Source organism: Lithobates pipiens, unplaced genomic scaffold (genome assembly GCF_037356315.1).
Source record: "Lithobates pipiens isolate NorthernLeopardFrog02 unplaced genomic scaffold, aLitPip1_a1.2 Scaffold_3, whole genome shotgun sequence".
Classification (NCBI taxonomy): Eukaryota; Metazoa; Chordata; class Amphibia; order Anura; family Ranidae; genus Lithobates; species Lithobates pipiens.
The window spans coordinates 235,337,700-235,355,340 of NW_027507790.1; the positions used below are offsets into that span (position 1 = coordinate 235,337,700).

The 17,641-nt window shown below is 41.0% G+C and overlaps 1 protein-coding gene across 2 annotated transcripts in view; it reads left to right on the top strand.

The window, feature by feature from the left end:
• Positions 1-17,641, top strand: part of PDZD2 (PDZ domain containing 2) — a 430,456-nt gene that overhangs the window by 367,890 nt on the left and 44,925 nt on the right. For both annotated transcript variants that reach the window (XM_077462905.1, XM_077462906.1), the window contains 2 exons: positions 4,405-7,417; positions 7,911-8,028. In XM_077462905.1, the coding sequence (XP_077319031.1) occupies positions 4,405-7,417; positions 7,911-8,028 (3,131 nt within the window). The remainder of the gene's footprint in view (positions 1-4,404; positions 7,418-7,910; positions 8,029-17,641) is intronic.

Consider the following 17,641-nt stretch of genomic DNA (forward strand, 5'->3'; position numbering starts at 1 on the left):
AAAATCCTGTATTTTCTGCTAGAAATTCACTTGAAACCCCCAAAACGTATATATATTTTTTTAGCAGAGATCCTAGGGAATAAAATAGCCAGTTTTAGCGGCGCTTTACCGTCATTTTAGCGGCGCTATTCGGTTGCTAGCGGGGCACTTATAATCCAGCTAGCGGCCCAGGAAGGGGTTAAATGTGCCTGTGAAGCGCCGCTGCCAAATCGCATTGCAGGTGCTTCGGCAGCGGTGCCCATTCATTTCAATGGGCAGGAGTGGTGGAGGAGCGGTATACACCACTCGAAAGATGTTGCTTGCAGGACTTTTTTTTAACGTCCTGCCAGCGCATCTCCTCAGTGTGAAAGCACTCGGGGCTTCCACACAGACTGCAGGGTAGCCGTTTTGCAGGCACTTTACAGGCGCTATTTTAAAGCGCCTGAAAAACGCCCCAGTGGGAAAGGTGTCTAATTGTTAGATTTTATGAGATGAAGGGGAAAAAATTAATAATCGGCCTAACATATCGGCCCAAAAAAAATCGGCATCATATATCGGCCATCGGCCGTGGCGATTTCTAAATATCGGTATCAGCATTGGCCAGAGAAAAACCCATATCGGTCGATCTCTAGCCATGGCTGTAAGTTTAGGAGAATGACATATGAGCAGAGTGGGCATGGGGGAATTGTAGGAGAGTGACCAGAGAGGAGAGTCTGCATGGGTGAAAGTGGAGGAGAATAATCGGAAAGGAACAGAAGAAGGCATGGGTGAAAAAGTAAAAGTAAATAACCAGAGAACACAATGGGAGTGGATGGGCATGGGTAGGAGTAGAACAGTTGAACACCGGTACATTGGACAATACTTTGTTGATTGGGCAATGACCTGAATCAATATGGCACTGAGTGTTAAACTATGTAGTTCTGAATTGACATCAACAAGGAAATTTATTTCAGCCTCCTGTGTCCACTAACAACTAGGAACCAAACGGTTCGTGGTGCTTCTCGATTGTGATCACTATGCCAGCTTTGACATGGTAAACACAGGGCTTTGTTTTAAAAATATGGCTGTGACAATGAAAGCTGTTGGGCGTGTATTTTTTTTTTGTTAAAACAAGTTTTTTTTTAAATTGGGTACACAAATTAGTCATAGAGTTATTGTCACGTTAACCAGTATGTACAAACATTGCTAAATTTGGTCTGGGTATCTAGGCTGCAATGACCCCTAAATGGGGGTCTTTTATATTTGCCTACTGGGGATGAGCAAAACTGAGCGTTCTCATTTTCCTAGTAATTTTGGTGAAATCTAAATAATTTGTTAAAATGCTTCGGAGTCAATGGGGCAAGAAAATTAACGGGAATCTAGCATGAAAGGACAGTGCAAATTCTGTCCCGTTTTAAAAAAATACAAGTTCCCTGCCTGTCATGTGGATGCTTTGTTTGTTTTTTGTGCTTTAAAGTCTGTGACCCAGAAGTATAGAGATAATGAACTTTGACACTTTTTTTTTTTTTTCTGCCATTCATTTACAACATTCTGGGTCTCTGCCTCAAAGGTACTAAAGTCCAATACAGTCAGGCAGCTTGCATCCTATACTTCTCTCATGGGGTATCATTAGGGTGTTTTTGATGGTTTAAAGGGTACAATAAACTTTAAAGTGTCAGTCCAAAAATTAAAAGAAATGCAGTATGTCTCTGCAACGCATAGACATCCCCCCCTTTTTTTTTTTTTTTTATCAAAAACTGCAAGTGCAAAGAGGGCTAATTTTGACAGAACTATTCTGAATTTCTGACATGATTTTGTAATTTTCCATTCATCAAAGTTATAACAAACTTGCTTCCAATGGCATGTATTTAACAGACCAGAAGGGAGCAAATAGAAGTTCCTCGTTAGGGCTTAAATATAATTTAAATGGCTTGTCAGAGATAGACACTCCCTTGAAATGTTGTGATCTTTTTTTAGAAAAAAAATGTTTAGTCATTAGCCCTATTTTATTTTGTAGAAAAAAAAAAGACTGTGAAAAAAGTAGAATAAAAATTTTAATACATACCAAAAACAAAAAAAAATAATTAAATACAAATACGAATAAAAGGTACTTACAGAAAAAAAACACATCCTCTAAATAAAAAAGGAACGTCCTCCTTCTTTTTTCTTTTTCTTTTCAATAAATCTCGTCGAAGCAATTTAATGAGTGAAATTGATAATTTTGCGATAATTTTTCTTGATTATAATTTTTTCCAAAATCACTCCTTAACCCTATGACCTATGGTTCTGCTTTATTTTAAATTGCAGAGATTATAACTAGTAAGTGAAACATTATAGGGACATAGCTTGGGAGCTCCCAGTGATATCTCATCACAGAAATAACAATTTTGGGAGGACTGACAATCAGACTAATTAATCTTTGCTGTTTGAAAGTGAAGGTTCTCTATTTATCTAATCCCAGTATTCCATCTGTACATGAACTTTTTGACATTTTTAGAGTAATTTCTAAGCCTCCTAAAAGGAGTTCTGGAAAAATAATACATGGGACACGCAATCTGCTTATAGACTAAACTCCTACCACTGAATCTTTAGACTTTTGCTATGTCCTGTTTGTGAAGAATCCTTGGAGAAAATGTGTGTGCTTTTATTAAAAACACATTACCTGCAGTGTCTAGAATTTGAAGTGTTAAGGCACGTTTAATATGTCTTCGAATCATACTGCCTTTGGCTCATCAAATCAGAGTAAAATTTGTTGGAATAAAAGTTTGATATTCATCAGACCTTTTTCAGCTGTGGAAACTTGTGTCAAAAAAAACTTAGGATTATGTGGTTGGAATTTAGTTTTTCCAGCTTTCTCTCTCTCCCACCATACTGAAATGGTCACACTGTTGTAACTTTGAAAAGTTTTGTTTTGTCTCTAGAATTTTGTTTCTATCACTTTTATTTTATTTCTTTATAAATGGGTGCCAGTAATAAAGCATTGAGAATCGTGCCATTTTGTGAACAGAAATAGATTTTGCAGAATTTTTTTACATTTCAAAGGAGAAAAACAATAATATAAGGGCACAATAGACTTTAAAAACAAAAAGTACAATTGAACCCCCTGAACAGTTCCATGGTCAGTTCACCCCCCCCCCCCCAAATATTGCATATCCCCCCAACATTGCTCAGCAATTCAAGCAACTCTTACTCACTTTTATATGATCCTGTACAACTTTGGTCAGCCATTGAAACCAGGAAAAGAAAAGACCTGTGTAAGCTCCAAACCATTTTGTTGAGGCTTCCACGGGGCCTTTGCCATCCCTGGTGACTGCACTGGACCAATCACTAGGCACCATCACTGTCACATGGGTAAGACCACATTCTTAGCCATACCTGGAAGTGTTAAGCATTTGACTTTGCTTCTCACAGCCAACCAAAGCAATGGGGGGAGGAAAGAGGAGGAGCATTTATAAAATGGTGACCCTTTTTCTCTGCTCTGGATGTAAATGAGCAAAAGGCTACCTTCAACCATAACTGATGTTTCAGCTTTGAGTAGATAATTCAAAAGGGAAAGTAATTGCATGTAATTATTGCAACAGATGAGCAGGGTTGAGAAAGGAGGGTGCAGAATCTTGTTTAATATTTGAGTGTATTACAGTTATTTTAAAGGTTGTTTTTTTGTTTTGTTTTTTACAATAAGGGTACTAGCAAAATAGGACAAATATTAAGTCTTATGCCCGTACACACAATCGGACTTTCCGACGACAAAATCCATCAGATTTTTTCAGACGGATTTTGGCCCAAACTTGTCTTGCATACACATGGTTGCACAAAGTTGTCGGAAAATCTGATCTTTCGGAACGCGGTGACGTACAACACGTACGACGGAACTATAAACGGGCCAGTAGCCAAAGCTTTTGTCTCGTAATTTATTCTGCGCATGCATGGTGCCTTTGTCCGTCGGAATTGTCTACACACGATCGGAATTTAAACGATCGGATTTTGTTGTCGGAAAATTTTAGATCCAGCGCTCAAACGGTGTGTGTCGGAAATTCTGAAGGAAAAAGTCAGATGGAGCCCACACACAATCGGATTTTCCGTCAACACGATCCGATCGCAGATTTTTCGTTGGAAAGTCCGACTGTGTGTACAGGGCATTACAGTTGTTTTTTTTTTCAATTGCACAATTTATTTTGTGCAACTTATGTTGGATATGTATAGCTCTTAATATGTTAATACTTAATATGGCTTTTAAACTTCAGTGCAGGGGACTTCATTCAGTTCTGTGGTTCCAGTTTTTGCCTTCTCAGGTCCCCCCCAAAAAATAAATAAATTGATAGCCCTGTTTGGATTAGGTTTTGAAAGCAGCAGCTATAGGAATGCCCATAGTAAGTACATTTAGTAGTATATAAATAGAGCTCTTCATTTCTGGGATTGTTCACAAGGCTTTTTATTTGATTACAGCTGTTGATCGCTTGTCCCACATTATCATGACATCAGGGTCAGATACAACAAGGGAAGACCATCTTGAGGAAACATCAATGGAGAAAGACCATTGCAATACTTACATTCATCAATATTGCCCTACTGCTAATGATTTGCCTTCATCAACTTCTCCTATAGTGGACAAAAATGGACAACCCAACCTTTGTTCTTCACCTGGTCATTGTGGTGGTAGCCCTGTAACTAACATTGATGATTTTATAAGTGAGCTAGACCAGACGGGTAATATGGAGGTTAAGAGTTTTTTGGAACAAACAGCATATGCTAAATCCAACTCGCCAACTAATAAACTGTCAAGCAACAACACAAGCTTTACCTACCAAGCTGTAGATACTGCTGGTCCACTGGGGTTTTCCATTTTGGACACTATTCCTATAGACAATACAGTTGCTGTAAATAAGAACAGCTTAAGTAGTTACTGTAGAAATTTTAGCAACTTTACCACAGAGGACTTCTCGCTGTCTGAACAGTTTGAAAGTAGTTCTTTTGAACTCTCAAACTCAATGTATGGAACCGTGGAAGATTCTGACAGTGAGTCTTTACTGGAAATCCCATCAGATTCTACAAGTGATATGATTTCATCCCTTCAGAACCAGTCTTTTGTGTCTGAAACACAGGCAACCACAGATTCAGAGGAAGAGCCAATAGAAATCTGTTGTGCTAGCAAAAAGGATGATGTTGAAATGCATAAGACTCCACATTCTTACCAATCTGAGCCAGTTATTTGTGAACCTAGGCAGGTGAACTCTGTTTACGGTCTAGGTCCAAAATGCGGAGAAACTTCTGAAAACATGACCCCTTTAGATGCTTCACATAACAATTTTGCTCAGGAACCTCTTGAACAAGTTGATTTAAATGTGGAAGACTATTTAAAAGAAGGTTCACCAATGCTTACATGTGATCATACAGAAGTCAGACCATCTCTGTGTGTTGATATTTATAACCTGGACATTAACGCCACAAGTCAGGTAAATGCTGAAGATCAAGCAGATATCCTATCTAGTCAAACTGATTGTGGTAAAGGATTATTGTTTAATATGAATACTGATGTAAGGACTAGTATCTGTTCCAAGGAACCCCTTGGTGCCATACAGTCTCCAGTAAGAAGTACAAGTCACCAAACCTCAACATCAGATGAGAAAAATGGACTTGAAAAAACAGAAACCAAAACTGTAAAAAGTTCCACAACAAAAACCTCTGTTGTGGAAAGATCCAAGGTAAATGCAACTGGCTCAAAACTACAAGATGGTAAGAGGGTACTGAACAGTAACCCAGAAATTCTCAGTACTCAGATGCCTAAGCCAGGGCCAAAGTTAAAGGGGCTTTCTATAAAGAGTAAAAGTAGGCCCAATGCTGATTTAGCAAAATCATTTATTAATAAAACAGAAAGCTGGGACTATAGAAAATCCACCACACAGCCTTCTCCTAAACTTCTACCCAAGAGGCCCACCATAATGGATGGTCCACCTTCTCCCAAAGATTTGAGCAACAGAAGAGCTACAAATAAAACTATACTGTCCCAAGCTAAGGTCGCTCCCAATTCAGTGGTTAGTTCCAAGTCAAGCCTTGGTAGTAATGAGAAATCGGCAAACAATGGAACAACAAAAAATCCAGAGGAAAGCAATCAAGAGATCGAGTCATCTGTAGATATGGATGAAAGCTTTGGCGCTGGAGACAAAGTTTCATGCCATCAGACCACAGACACTGGCAAGTGCTTCAGCAACAAAAGTGTTATTGATGGCAATCAAAAAGGAGACCTAAGCAGAGTTTCTATAAGCAACACAGTGCCTAAAAATGAAACCCACAGTTTGGCTTCTCTCCATAATCATGAAGAGCAAATAGACAATAATGATGTTCGACGTACATTCATGGAAGTAAAATTGTCTCCTTCTCTATCATCTATAAACACACACTTAAGAAATGAAAGCAGAAGTAAAACAGACTATACCATATATGACAGCTTTGCTATTGTTTACAAATCTCCAAAGCTCAACGAAGTTGCCCCCCTTGTTGAGAAACCACCTAGTGGATCTAAGACAGTGACAAGGACTTATTCAATGCCAACTCATCTTCCAAATGCTGCAAACAATGATGTCCATCATAGAAAAGTTATTTCTTTGGATGATCCAATCAGTTTGCCAGTATCATATCAAAGCATATATGACTACAGTACTGAAGATCTTTCCAAAACAAATGACGATAGTCTACTTGTCAATGAAAGGGTCTCTGTAAGGAATGATGTACCAAAGTCTGTTAAAAGGAATTATTATTATGAATTCAACTGGCCTCATGAAACTTTATCTTCTCTGACTGTAAAACAGAGGATTAAGTCATTTGAGAATCTAGTAAACTTTGACAAAAATGTCATGAAGATCATTGAAATAAATAACACTCCTTTTTCTTGTAAACCTCCATTAACTCGGAGATCTTCGGGTTCGATACCGTCGCATACACAGTCCATTGAGGATGCAAAGGTGTTAAGGCGCAGCTTGAGCTCCTGTTGTGATAACCAAAGTGAAGTGTCCTTAGCAACAGAAATGGCAAAATCTTCCTCAAGTATGGCCTTAACATACACTGAAAAGCTCCCAGTAGACTCTGTAAAGGTTATTTCAGACCACGCATCCACTAGGACTGAGAAAGAAGAGAATTCTGTACATGGGGTCCAGGTCAGAAAAAACAGGACGACGCCAAGCCACATAAGGCCGTCTTTATCCCGTTCCAAATTACGAGAATTAAGAGCCCTAAGCATGCCAGATCTTGATAAACTTTGCACTGAGGATTTCGCTATAGAGTCTAAAGCTCCACAGTATAAAACCGAACTGGAGATTACACCCAGAAGGACTCCAGGAGCCGACTATGTATCTTCTCTAAATGGCACTCGTTTGAGCTCTAAAGACAATGGTGTATCTGGGTTAGCATATGATGGAGGTGGGCCACAAGATGGGGAACTTGTCAGAAAGTCATGGTCAGTAAGGTAAGTGTGTTTGTTTTCTTTTTACTATATAACTGTAGAGCTTCTATTGAATGACAACCCCTCTGTCTACGTCAACCCTTAAAGTAGTGCATTTATCACAAACTGCTTAGTGAGCCTATTTTCTGAAACCTCCAGGAAAGAAACATTGCTTCAACCTGGCTTTGGATGTTCTCTGACTCATCTTGGGTCTCAAGTGAGCTTAAATGTTCTAGGTTGACTTTCTTAGGACATTGTGTATCTTTAGAGTTAGAATAAAAAAATATTACTGGTCATGATTTAGAAACTCAAACAAGGACAATAGGCTTTTGAAACACACAAGGCCAGTTAAGAGTTATAAATAACCACTTGACATTTGTTTGCCTGAGTTTTAATTTTTCATATTAACATAATTTAAATAGAGCAGATCTAGGTGAATCTTATCTAAAGGATAGGAAATAATATGCATTTTTTTTGCCAGCTTCTTACTCTGTTTAATTGTGTTTTGTATGTTTAGCTTGGACCAGCTTAGCGTCTCCACCAGGGACCAGCAAAAGCTGCAGGCTGTTTTGACTTCTGTGGCATCCAAATCAGATATCATTACTCTGATTCAGGAAGCAAAAGCACAAGTGGAGGTGAGTGGTTTACATTTGTTACATATTTTCAGTTCGGAACCGACATTCAGTGTTTTTTTTTTTTTTTAAGAAACTTGCGTAGAAACTCTCTTGGCTTCTGACAAACTCCAGAAGTTCAAATAGAACATCAGCCAAAACTTTTAAACTTTAGTTAAAAACAAGAGCGGAAAAGGAAAAGAGTGTAGAGAGCATAGAAAAAGAAAAAAACCGCAAGAAGCCACCACAAAAAGGAATACATGCCCCAGTGAAGTCATAGGAAGGGTGGACTCACTATCCTACTAGAGTTCGAAAAGCGACTGAATCGCTATAGGCCCACCAGCACGTCCATGTAGTGCATACTTTCTCTGGGTCCAAACTATCTTCTGCAACTAGTGTTTCCATAGCCATGATGTTAAGAATCTGGGTCCACTCCAAAAGGTGAAGGGGTGTAGGATATTTCCAATGATGGGATATGGTTACCCTGGCTGCTAATAAGAAATACCTAAGGATACCCTTTTTGATTTTGGAAATAGGCCCAGGAATCATCTACAGTAAGGCGACCTTGGGAGAAGCCTTGATGTCACATATACACCTAGCTATAGGCCGTAAATATGCTCTGCCAGAATGGGGAGAGGAGCCTAAAATCCACCAAATGTAGATGGGAGCCCTTGGCCTATAGACAGTGCCAACATAAACTACACGTGGAGGGGTATATATGGTTGAGGTCTGGGATACTAAAGGGGTATTAACTTTTTTTTTTTTTTTTTTGGATGGACTAGGGAATAGATAAAATCCTATCCCACATTTCTTTGTCAACTGTGTCCCACTGGAGAGATTTCCACCTTCACTCTCTGTCCCCTAGACCCAACAGGAAATTAAACATATCCAAACAAGGGAAATGCCTTCTTTGAATTAAGTCTCCTCATTGGAAAATTTCCTCTTTATCCCTGCTCCATGTGCTACTCGCTTTCAAATTTTCTCATTCCGATCCCAGTGACAGTGGTGACCCAGATAAACTAAGTGGGTAAATCTCCAAAGATGGCAGTAAAGACCTTGTAACAAGTCCATCCAGCACTGAACCCTTACTTCAACTTTTTTTGGTGGAAATGCACAGTGATAGCTAAAAAAAAAAAAAAAGTACCCCACTGTGATAATTGCCCCATAGACCTTACAGTTTTAATGAGGTCATATTACATTTTATTACCCAAATGTTTAAATATTAGCTTTGGGGCCTGTCGTTTTAAGCCTTTTCTTCTTTTTTAGAACCTGACTCACCACTTAAAGGGTTTTGCCATTAGATTTCATTTAAATATTTACATGTTTTACCTTTTTCTAGCTTTATGCATTTAGGGAAATGTTCTAAAACCTGTGAACTCAGAATATGGTGCGGCTGTGCATGGTAGCCAATCAGCTTCTAACTTCAGCTTGTTCAAGTAATTATTTTTTATTTTTTTAAATCAAATAGTTTATTGAGCATGAAAAAGAAAAGGATATTAATACAAGTACAAAGTGCAAAAAGCACTAATCAGAAGGATGAAGCATTTGCCAGAACCTACGCAAGTGCAGGGTATATAACAGGTCATATTATTTACGATAGTCCTAAGAACCTACCCACTTGGGCCTGTGGTGCCGAGCATGAGAGTAACACACATTTTAAGAAAACAGCAGGGAGTGTATTACAGCACATCATGTGGAGGCTTACAAGCATACAAAATGAGAGCGAAAGGCAATATCATAAGCTACATCAGAGACCATATCTTAGATGAGTTATTGCTGGTCTGTGCAAGTGGAGGAGTCCTCCAGCCACCTGTCCCAGATTTTGTTGTATTTTGGCTGGGCAGCCCCTGTGTGAATACAGTACTTTTTTATAGGGAAGTGTAACGTTCACTGCCCTGATCCATTGCTGAATGGTAAGGAGAGACGCTTTGATCCAAGACCGGGCCATTTGCATTCTGGCCATAAACAGAGACTCTTGCAAAAATATATTTAAGTACCTTTCCTCTTCAGAGATGGAAAGGAGACCTAGTAAACCCTGACGGGGGCACAGGGTTAGGGGGGAGCCCATGCAGTCGTGGAGGAACTTAACCACCTGTGACCAGTATTCCTGAAGATGAGGGCAAGTCCACAGTAGGTGGTAAAATGTACCCCTGGGGTCTCCACACTTGGGGCATGTTGGGCTGTAGTCAGGTTTATATTTAGAGAGCCGTTTCGGGGTAAGATAAGATCTATGAAGGATATAGAGGTGTGTGAGTTGGTCTGATAGTTTAGGGGACACTGTCCTACAGGAGGCCAGTGCATCCTCCCAGTCCTAGTCTTCCAAAACCCCCAGGTCCATCTACCATTTGAAATTCAATTGATAAGCATGTGAATTGGCCGTAGGTAACATGAGGAGGTTATAAAAAGAGGAGATCAGCTTCTTGGGGTCCTGACCAAGAACCACATCCACAGGAAATATCTACTCCAGTTTGGGAATGGAGTCTCCGAATTGGGAATTAAGGGCATGACGGAGCTGGAGATAGCTGAAAAACATGCAATTAGGTAGACCAAAATCATCCTTAATGGCTTGGAATGACCTAACCCTACCATTGTCCAGGACCTGTGAGAAACAAAACCCCCTTGGCAATCCAAAGGTTATGGTCAGAAACGGTAAGCAGTTCGGGCACTTGGGAGTGGGTGTGGAGTGCAGGGGTCTTGGTGATATCCATGGCAAGCTGCCATTCCTTGCAGTGATGAAACGCCATATGGCTTCTAGTGCCCATCTGTGGGGACCCATGGGTGCCATTCAGTAGAACCTGAAAAGGATAGGTAACCAAGCTAGTAACAGAGGAGCATACCAGAGTAGAATACTGATCTCTATCTACTTGATTATAGTAGTAAAAGTGGGACAGCTGTGAGGCAATATAATAGAGGGTAAGGTCGGGAAGGACAGTACAGCCCAGATGGACAGGGCATTTCAGAGTTCACCATGAAAGTTTATAATGGGAGGAGCCCCATACAAATGTATTAAGTATAGATTCCATAGACCTGAAGACACGGGAGGGGATGTATAAAGGGGCGTGCCAAAGCAGGTAAAGCAACTTGGGGAGGAGAATCGTTTTTACTAAATTAATACATCCCATAATTCCAAGGGAAAGTCAGGACCAGACCTGGCTCTTGGTTTTAAGAAGGTCAAAGAGGAACTCTAAGTTAAGATCTATGTAGTCCGTGGGGGTTCTCGAGCATGACATGCAGATATTTGATCCGGCTTGTTCTGACCAAGGGGAGTGCCGCTTGATCTGCCTTAGGGACATCTACTATATCCAATGGGAGGATTTGGGATTTAGACCAGTTGATCTGCAGTCTAGGATATTTTCCAAATTGCTTTATCAACTGTAAAGCCGCCACAAGGGAATGGCTGGCATCCTCTAGGTAGAGGAGCATGTCGTCTGCATAGAGACTGAGGACCTCGGTCACCCGTCCCATGTGGAGGCCTTTAATGTGGGGGTGCGCCCTAATGTCAATGGTAAGAGGTTCCACAGCTAGGGCATAGAGCAGGGGGGATATAGGGCAACCCTGGCGAGTATCTCCAGATAGCGCAAATGAGTTGGATATCCTACCATTAACTTGGATCCTGGCAGTGGGGGCCTGGTAAAGAAGTTGGAGCCGTTTGACAAATTTTGGGCCGAAGCCAAACCTGCGGAGACACTTCCAATGTAGTTCCACTCCACTGAGTCAAGGCTTACCACTACCCTGGATCCAATGGTGTTATGTGCAGCCTGTAAATTCATAAAGAGTCTCCGGGGATTGAATGCTGTGTTCTTGTTGGGCATTAACTCGGTCTCATCCGAGTGAATTCAACTAAGTATCACTTTATTTAGCTGCAGGGCGAGGATTTTAACAATGATTTTAACGTTCATTTATCGGAGAGAGAGAGGGTGGTAGGATTCTGGGAAGAGGGAGTCTTTGCCAGGTTTGTGTATTAGGACAATGAGAGCTTCACCCACCCAGGACTGTAGCCGAATCGGAGATGTGGGTGTGCAGAGCTTGTAATTTGGGGATAAGGATCACCTGGAATTGGTTATTAAACTATAGGGGTAGACCGTCAAAACCAGGTGTCTTTGAGGGTGGGAGGTGCGCCAATGCCTCTGCTATGCAGTCTGTGGTGATAGGCACTTCTAGTTGGGCAGTTTGAGAATGGGTGAGAGTAGGGAAGTCTATGTCCTGGAAGAACAGGGTCAGTTCGTCTTGTGTGTGACCAGCAGTGGAAGTGTATAGGTTGGTGTAAAACTGCCTGAACTTGTCCGCCACCTGGACAGGGTCTGTGATTGTATCTCCAGAGGCTGATTGAACCTGAACTACTACCAGGGGCCTATGGTCAAAGTAGGCCATATAGGCGAGTAGTTTACCTGCACGTTTGTGATTCCCTGCTTCGCCCTTTCAAAGTGTAATTGGTCGGTGAGTCTAGATTGCAAACGCACGAGGGAAGCATTAGTTGCTAAGGGGTCAGATTGTGTCTGAGAAGACTCCAGGACACCATTACCTAACATGTGCCCACCAGTGCTCCATGTGTGGCCCGCTGGATTTCAGACCTCCTTACGCAACACAGTGGGCTGCACAATGAGGTCTCAGTAGCTTTGGTGGGTTTTACTTGTGTACCTGCCAGTTGAATGTGACAGACCTGGCCCCAGCACTAAGCACAAAAACTGAACTGGTCACTCTTGGACTTCTTTTTTTCCAATGGGTAGATTGGCCTAGCTATGAGTGGAGGTGTGGCTGAGCAAGCTATATAAACTGACTTCCAGCAATCTCTGTTTACTGACTGCCAGCAATGACAATCAGTAAATTCAGTACATTGACCTTCCCAGTGAGCTTTGAACATTAACTTCCAGCAAGCGCTGTACATAGACCTAGAACATACCCTATTATATGCAGTCTTCCAGGTTGGTTGGACTCAGCCAGAGCTAATGCGGAGTTGGGATCAGGGCAGCCAGATATAGATGGATCAGAGCCTTCCTGGAAGGCCTGGGTAAAGGGATGTGAGACATTTATGGTTTGGACAGGCAGGATGGCTGGCATACACTGAAAGTACATTTTTGAGGTCCACATTAGAAGGTCAAATTCCACTTTCACAGAACAGACTGTACTGGGAACCGTGTCTGACCTGGTGGGTTATAACTTTCCAAAGCTGTGTTCCAGCAGTAGTATTGCCTACTTAAATAACCACAAATCTCTAAATGTAAGCTGCACTATAATGAACAGCTGCTTATAACCACTAGTAATGTATGTCAGGTTATTTGCATTGTAAGTATGGCTTGTACAGGATGTTGACTTCGGTGAACATTTTATTCTGTCTCCAAACAAAATATAGGTACAATGTTATTAGGCAGTGCATCAATACTATTACATTAAATTCATTGAAGCAATTGTTCCTGTTGCATTACAGTTTTTAGTGGATGCTGGAGATTTAAATAACTCAAATAAGCAGTTTCACCTTGCCCATTCACCTTGCATGTTGCATCAAGGTAGAAGACCACATGCTCCCCCATACCCAAATGCTTTGGGTATTTTGCAGTGCAGGCAACCAAAGAAAGAGCAGGATGGGAGTGCTAAAGAGATGAGTAAAAGATTGTTGGGGTGGGCAACAGATGCTGTCACTTTGAACTGATTCAGCAAGGTGACAGGGTATTTTTAAAAGTTTCTGCACACTTGCTGTCGCCATTATGAGGGGCTTCCACCATCCCTGTTGGATCTTTCATTTATTTTATATTATGGAGAATAGCTGGAACAGAAAAAGGTGTGTAAGAACACTCAAATCTCCTGGTGGACAGAAACTAAAGCAGAGAGATCACGCTGTTGGAGTAACCAAGCCATGTAACAAGCCATTAGATTACCTACAGGGCTTCATTTTTATCTATACTACCATTTTTGGGTGTTCCTGACCACCTACAGTATATGTACCTTAGTTTCAACATAAAGAATGTAAAAAATGCTAACAGGCCAGGTGACGTTTCAAGACTACTGAAGACCTCTTTCTTGTGTGCCTCCACACAACAAATGCCTTTGTAGGAGACAGAGTCATGTACCTGCTATAGAGTCTGGAGCATGCACCACATGTGGAGATGCTTTCTCCCTATCACTGCAGCTATCACACGGACAGTGCAACAGTGGGGATTGCTTCCCTTCTTATTCACAGGAGGCAGATCTGTAGCCAATAGATAGACTGCTTCTGGCTATAGAATGCACCCACTGCCAGCTGTCAATTACAAGGAGAGAGCAGATGTAATGGGGAACTAGCCTGCCAGCTTCCCCATCAGGCTTGACCCACTGCAGCATTATTGGTTGTAACTAGACTGTGTGGACTATGAAGCCGCCAGCATCCTTAACAACCAGTGTTAAGGAGCGGGTTACGGCAGCAAACCTGCTGCTCTACACTGCATACAGGGACACTCTTCCTGTCGCTGTGTGCCAACTTAGAGTAGGTCTTAATCGCCTCTAGTTTTATCTACAATGGTACGGTCATTATTTTTTTTTCAATTTGGTGCATTAATAGCATCACATTGTAAAAACTGTGCTATTGAGAACTACCTGAATCTGCCGCATGTGACGGGAAAGTTACTAAAATGGGTGGCAGGAATTTTTTAATCTGGTGCAGGCCATTTTAAAGGGCCATAGTGCCAAAAAGTGTTGTAGAGATTTATTGAATTCCCCAGACCACATTAGCTCTGAATTCTCTGTACTTTTAGGCAGGCTATACTCTGAACAAAATTCAGCTGAATCAGGGATGAGCCGAATTCTGATCAGTGTGTGGCTGCCGCCAATTTTCTGCCGCTATTGGTCAGTGTATTCTGACAGTGACAGGTACAGTTGCCAGCATACTATGTCCCTATGGGGAAGATTCCCCCATACACCTCATTTGTGTGGATGGAGCAATCTGTTAGTTTTTTTGGGGGTTCTTTTGAGCCTGTTGTGTGGCTGGCTTAAAGCGTAACTAAACTCATTGATTTAACAATTTCAAAAAACAGTTCTATTCACAACATGTGCTGGGGAAAGTAATGCCGCGTACACACGACTGGACTTTCTGCCAGACTAGGTCCGACAGTCTTTCCGACTGACTTTTGGTGGAGTTCCAATGGACTTTCTGAATGAACGGACTTGGCCACACATACGAATGGACAAAGTCTGTTCATTTTGAACGTGATAATGTAAGGTGGAACTAAAAAAGGAAGCTCAGTAGCCAATAGCTGCCCTTGCGTCATATTTGGTCCTTCGGATCAGCATACAGACGAACGGTTTTCCTGATAGGAATTAAGTCCGTCCGACAGATTTGAAACATGTTCTATTTCTAGGTCCATCTGATTTTTTTTTAAACGAAAAATGATTGGATTAGCCCACACACGATTGGATTGTCCGACGGACTGATTCCGTCGGACCTAGTCTTCCAGAAATCCCGGTCGTGTGTACGTGGCATGACTGTCACATTGGTGGTGCTCTCAACCAAACTGTCAAACCATCAATTGGCTGGTGTCATAAATGATCACATTGTAGCATCATGGCAGTTAAAGATTAAACAGAGGCCAAGATGGCAGCTTCCATGGCTGACAAATATAGGAGGGATTAGTTTCGCCTTAACCTAATCCCCTAACCTGAAACTAGAGTTCTACTTTAAAGTAAAACTTTTTTGATCCACCACCATCCCCATTTTCTGCAGGAAAGTAGTAAATAATAGAACGCATTTCAGAAACTCTACATCTTGTGAGTTAAGTAGATGTTTACAGTTTATAGCTGAGACATGAGGTAGATGGATAATTGAATTTTCCATCTCTGTTTTGCTTAAGCATTAGTCATATTGCATTTGAGGCATGTGAGCTATTTTTCAGGATAAATGAAAGACATTACTCTATTATCTTGGGATACAGTGGCATATACCAAGGTGTTTAACTTTTTCTATGAGAAAGTGGCCCTGGACTGACCTCCTTTGTGGATCACCCTGTGTTTATATTTAATGTGTTCTCATTTTGGTCTCTTTTATGTCTTCTTGCTGACAAATCCATACCCATTAGAGTAAATCTTTTTTTTTTTCTTTATCACTAGATGATAATTTGTCTCATTTGTGGTTTATAGTCCATGTTTCAGTTCCTAATATTTCAAGGTTTATAGCCAGAGTTGGGTTGCCGTTTGCAATAAATACAGTCTTGTTGGCAGGTTTAGATATGTGGTATTTGATGCTTTTGCTTTACTGTGGCTTAGCGGTCAAGATGAATATCCTTCTTCTTGTTCAGTGGGACTATGATTAACCCTAAAGACAGTCCTATAATTATTACTTCGGGCTGTGTGGATGCATTCACTTGTTCACAGAGCTCAGGTCTAACGTTTATGTAGGTTTCATACTTGCTTTATATGCTATTTTTAATGGTTAAGTGTGTCTCCTCGTTTTGCAAGGCCAGTTGTTTGCACATACCTCAAGGTACCTAGTGTTGGATTATTAGGGTATCTTGTTTCCTGGTTCTACAGACGGGAAAACACTCTCTATTTCATAAGGTTATCATCATAATTTGTATGTCTAGTTTAAGGGTTTATATGGAATATGAATTTATGTGTTTGATTTGGAATCTTTGTTGAATAGAAAGTTACCATTTTTTAAAGGGCACAGTCAGTTCTGGTTTATGTTCCAAGAGTTTATGGCTACATTAAAGTTTGTAGAGACCTGACCATCAACTAAAACACTGATTTGTAAGCAAGGTCCTCTCATCTAACATCAGTACCTGACCTCACCAATACCCTTTTGGCTGAATAGGCACAAATTCCCTCCTCAGATGTGCTCCAAAATTTAGTGGAAAAGCTCTCCAGAAGACTAGAATTCTTCTATTGAAACCAGCATTAACCTTTTCAGCAATTTGATCTATAGTAGCTCTTCTTTTTGGATTGGACTACATGGGCCAACCTTCACTGCCCAGGTGCATTACTGAGCCTTAGCCACCCATGACCGGTTCACCAGTTTTCCTTCCCTGAACCACTTTTGGTAGGTCCTGACCACTGCAGACTGGGTACATCCCGCAAGAGATGACATTTTGGAGTTGCTCTGACCCAGTGGTCTAGCTATTACAATTTGTCCGTGTCCAAGTCACTCATAGTTAGGTTGAAAAAAGACACAAGTCCATCTAGTTCAACCATAAAAATAAATAAAAAATATAATCATACTATCTCATATACCCAATCTTATATCCACATTTGATCCAGGGGAAGGTGAAAAACCCCAGCAAAGCCTTCCTGATCCCCCGAGAGGCAAACAGATTTAGCCTGGGTAAACTTTACCTATAAATATCAGTACCCAACTATATTATGTACATTTAAGAAAGAATCCAGGCCTCTCTTAAAGCAATCTACTGAGCTGGCCAGAACCACCTCTGGAGGGAGTCTATTCCACATTTGCAGATAAAATCTTTTTCCTCTAGGCGTAATAGTGCCTCCTTGTCCTTGTGTTGACCGTAAAGTGAATAACTCAACACCAAGTTCACTATATGGACCCCTTATATATTTGTACATGTTGATCATATCCCCCCTTAATCTCCTCTTCTCAAAAGAGAATACATTCAGTTCCTCTAATCTTTCCTCATAGCTGAGCTCTTCAATGCCTCTTATCAGTTTGGCTATTAGG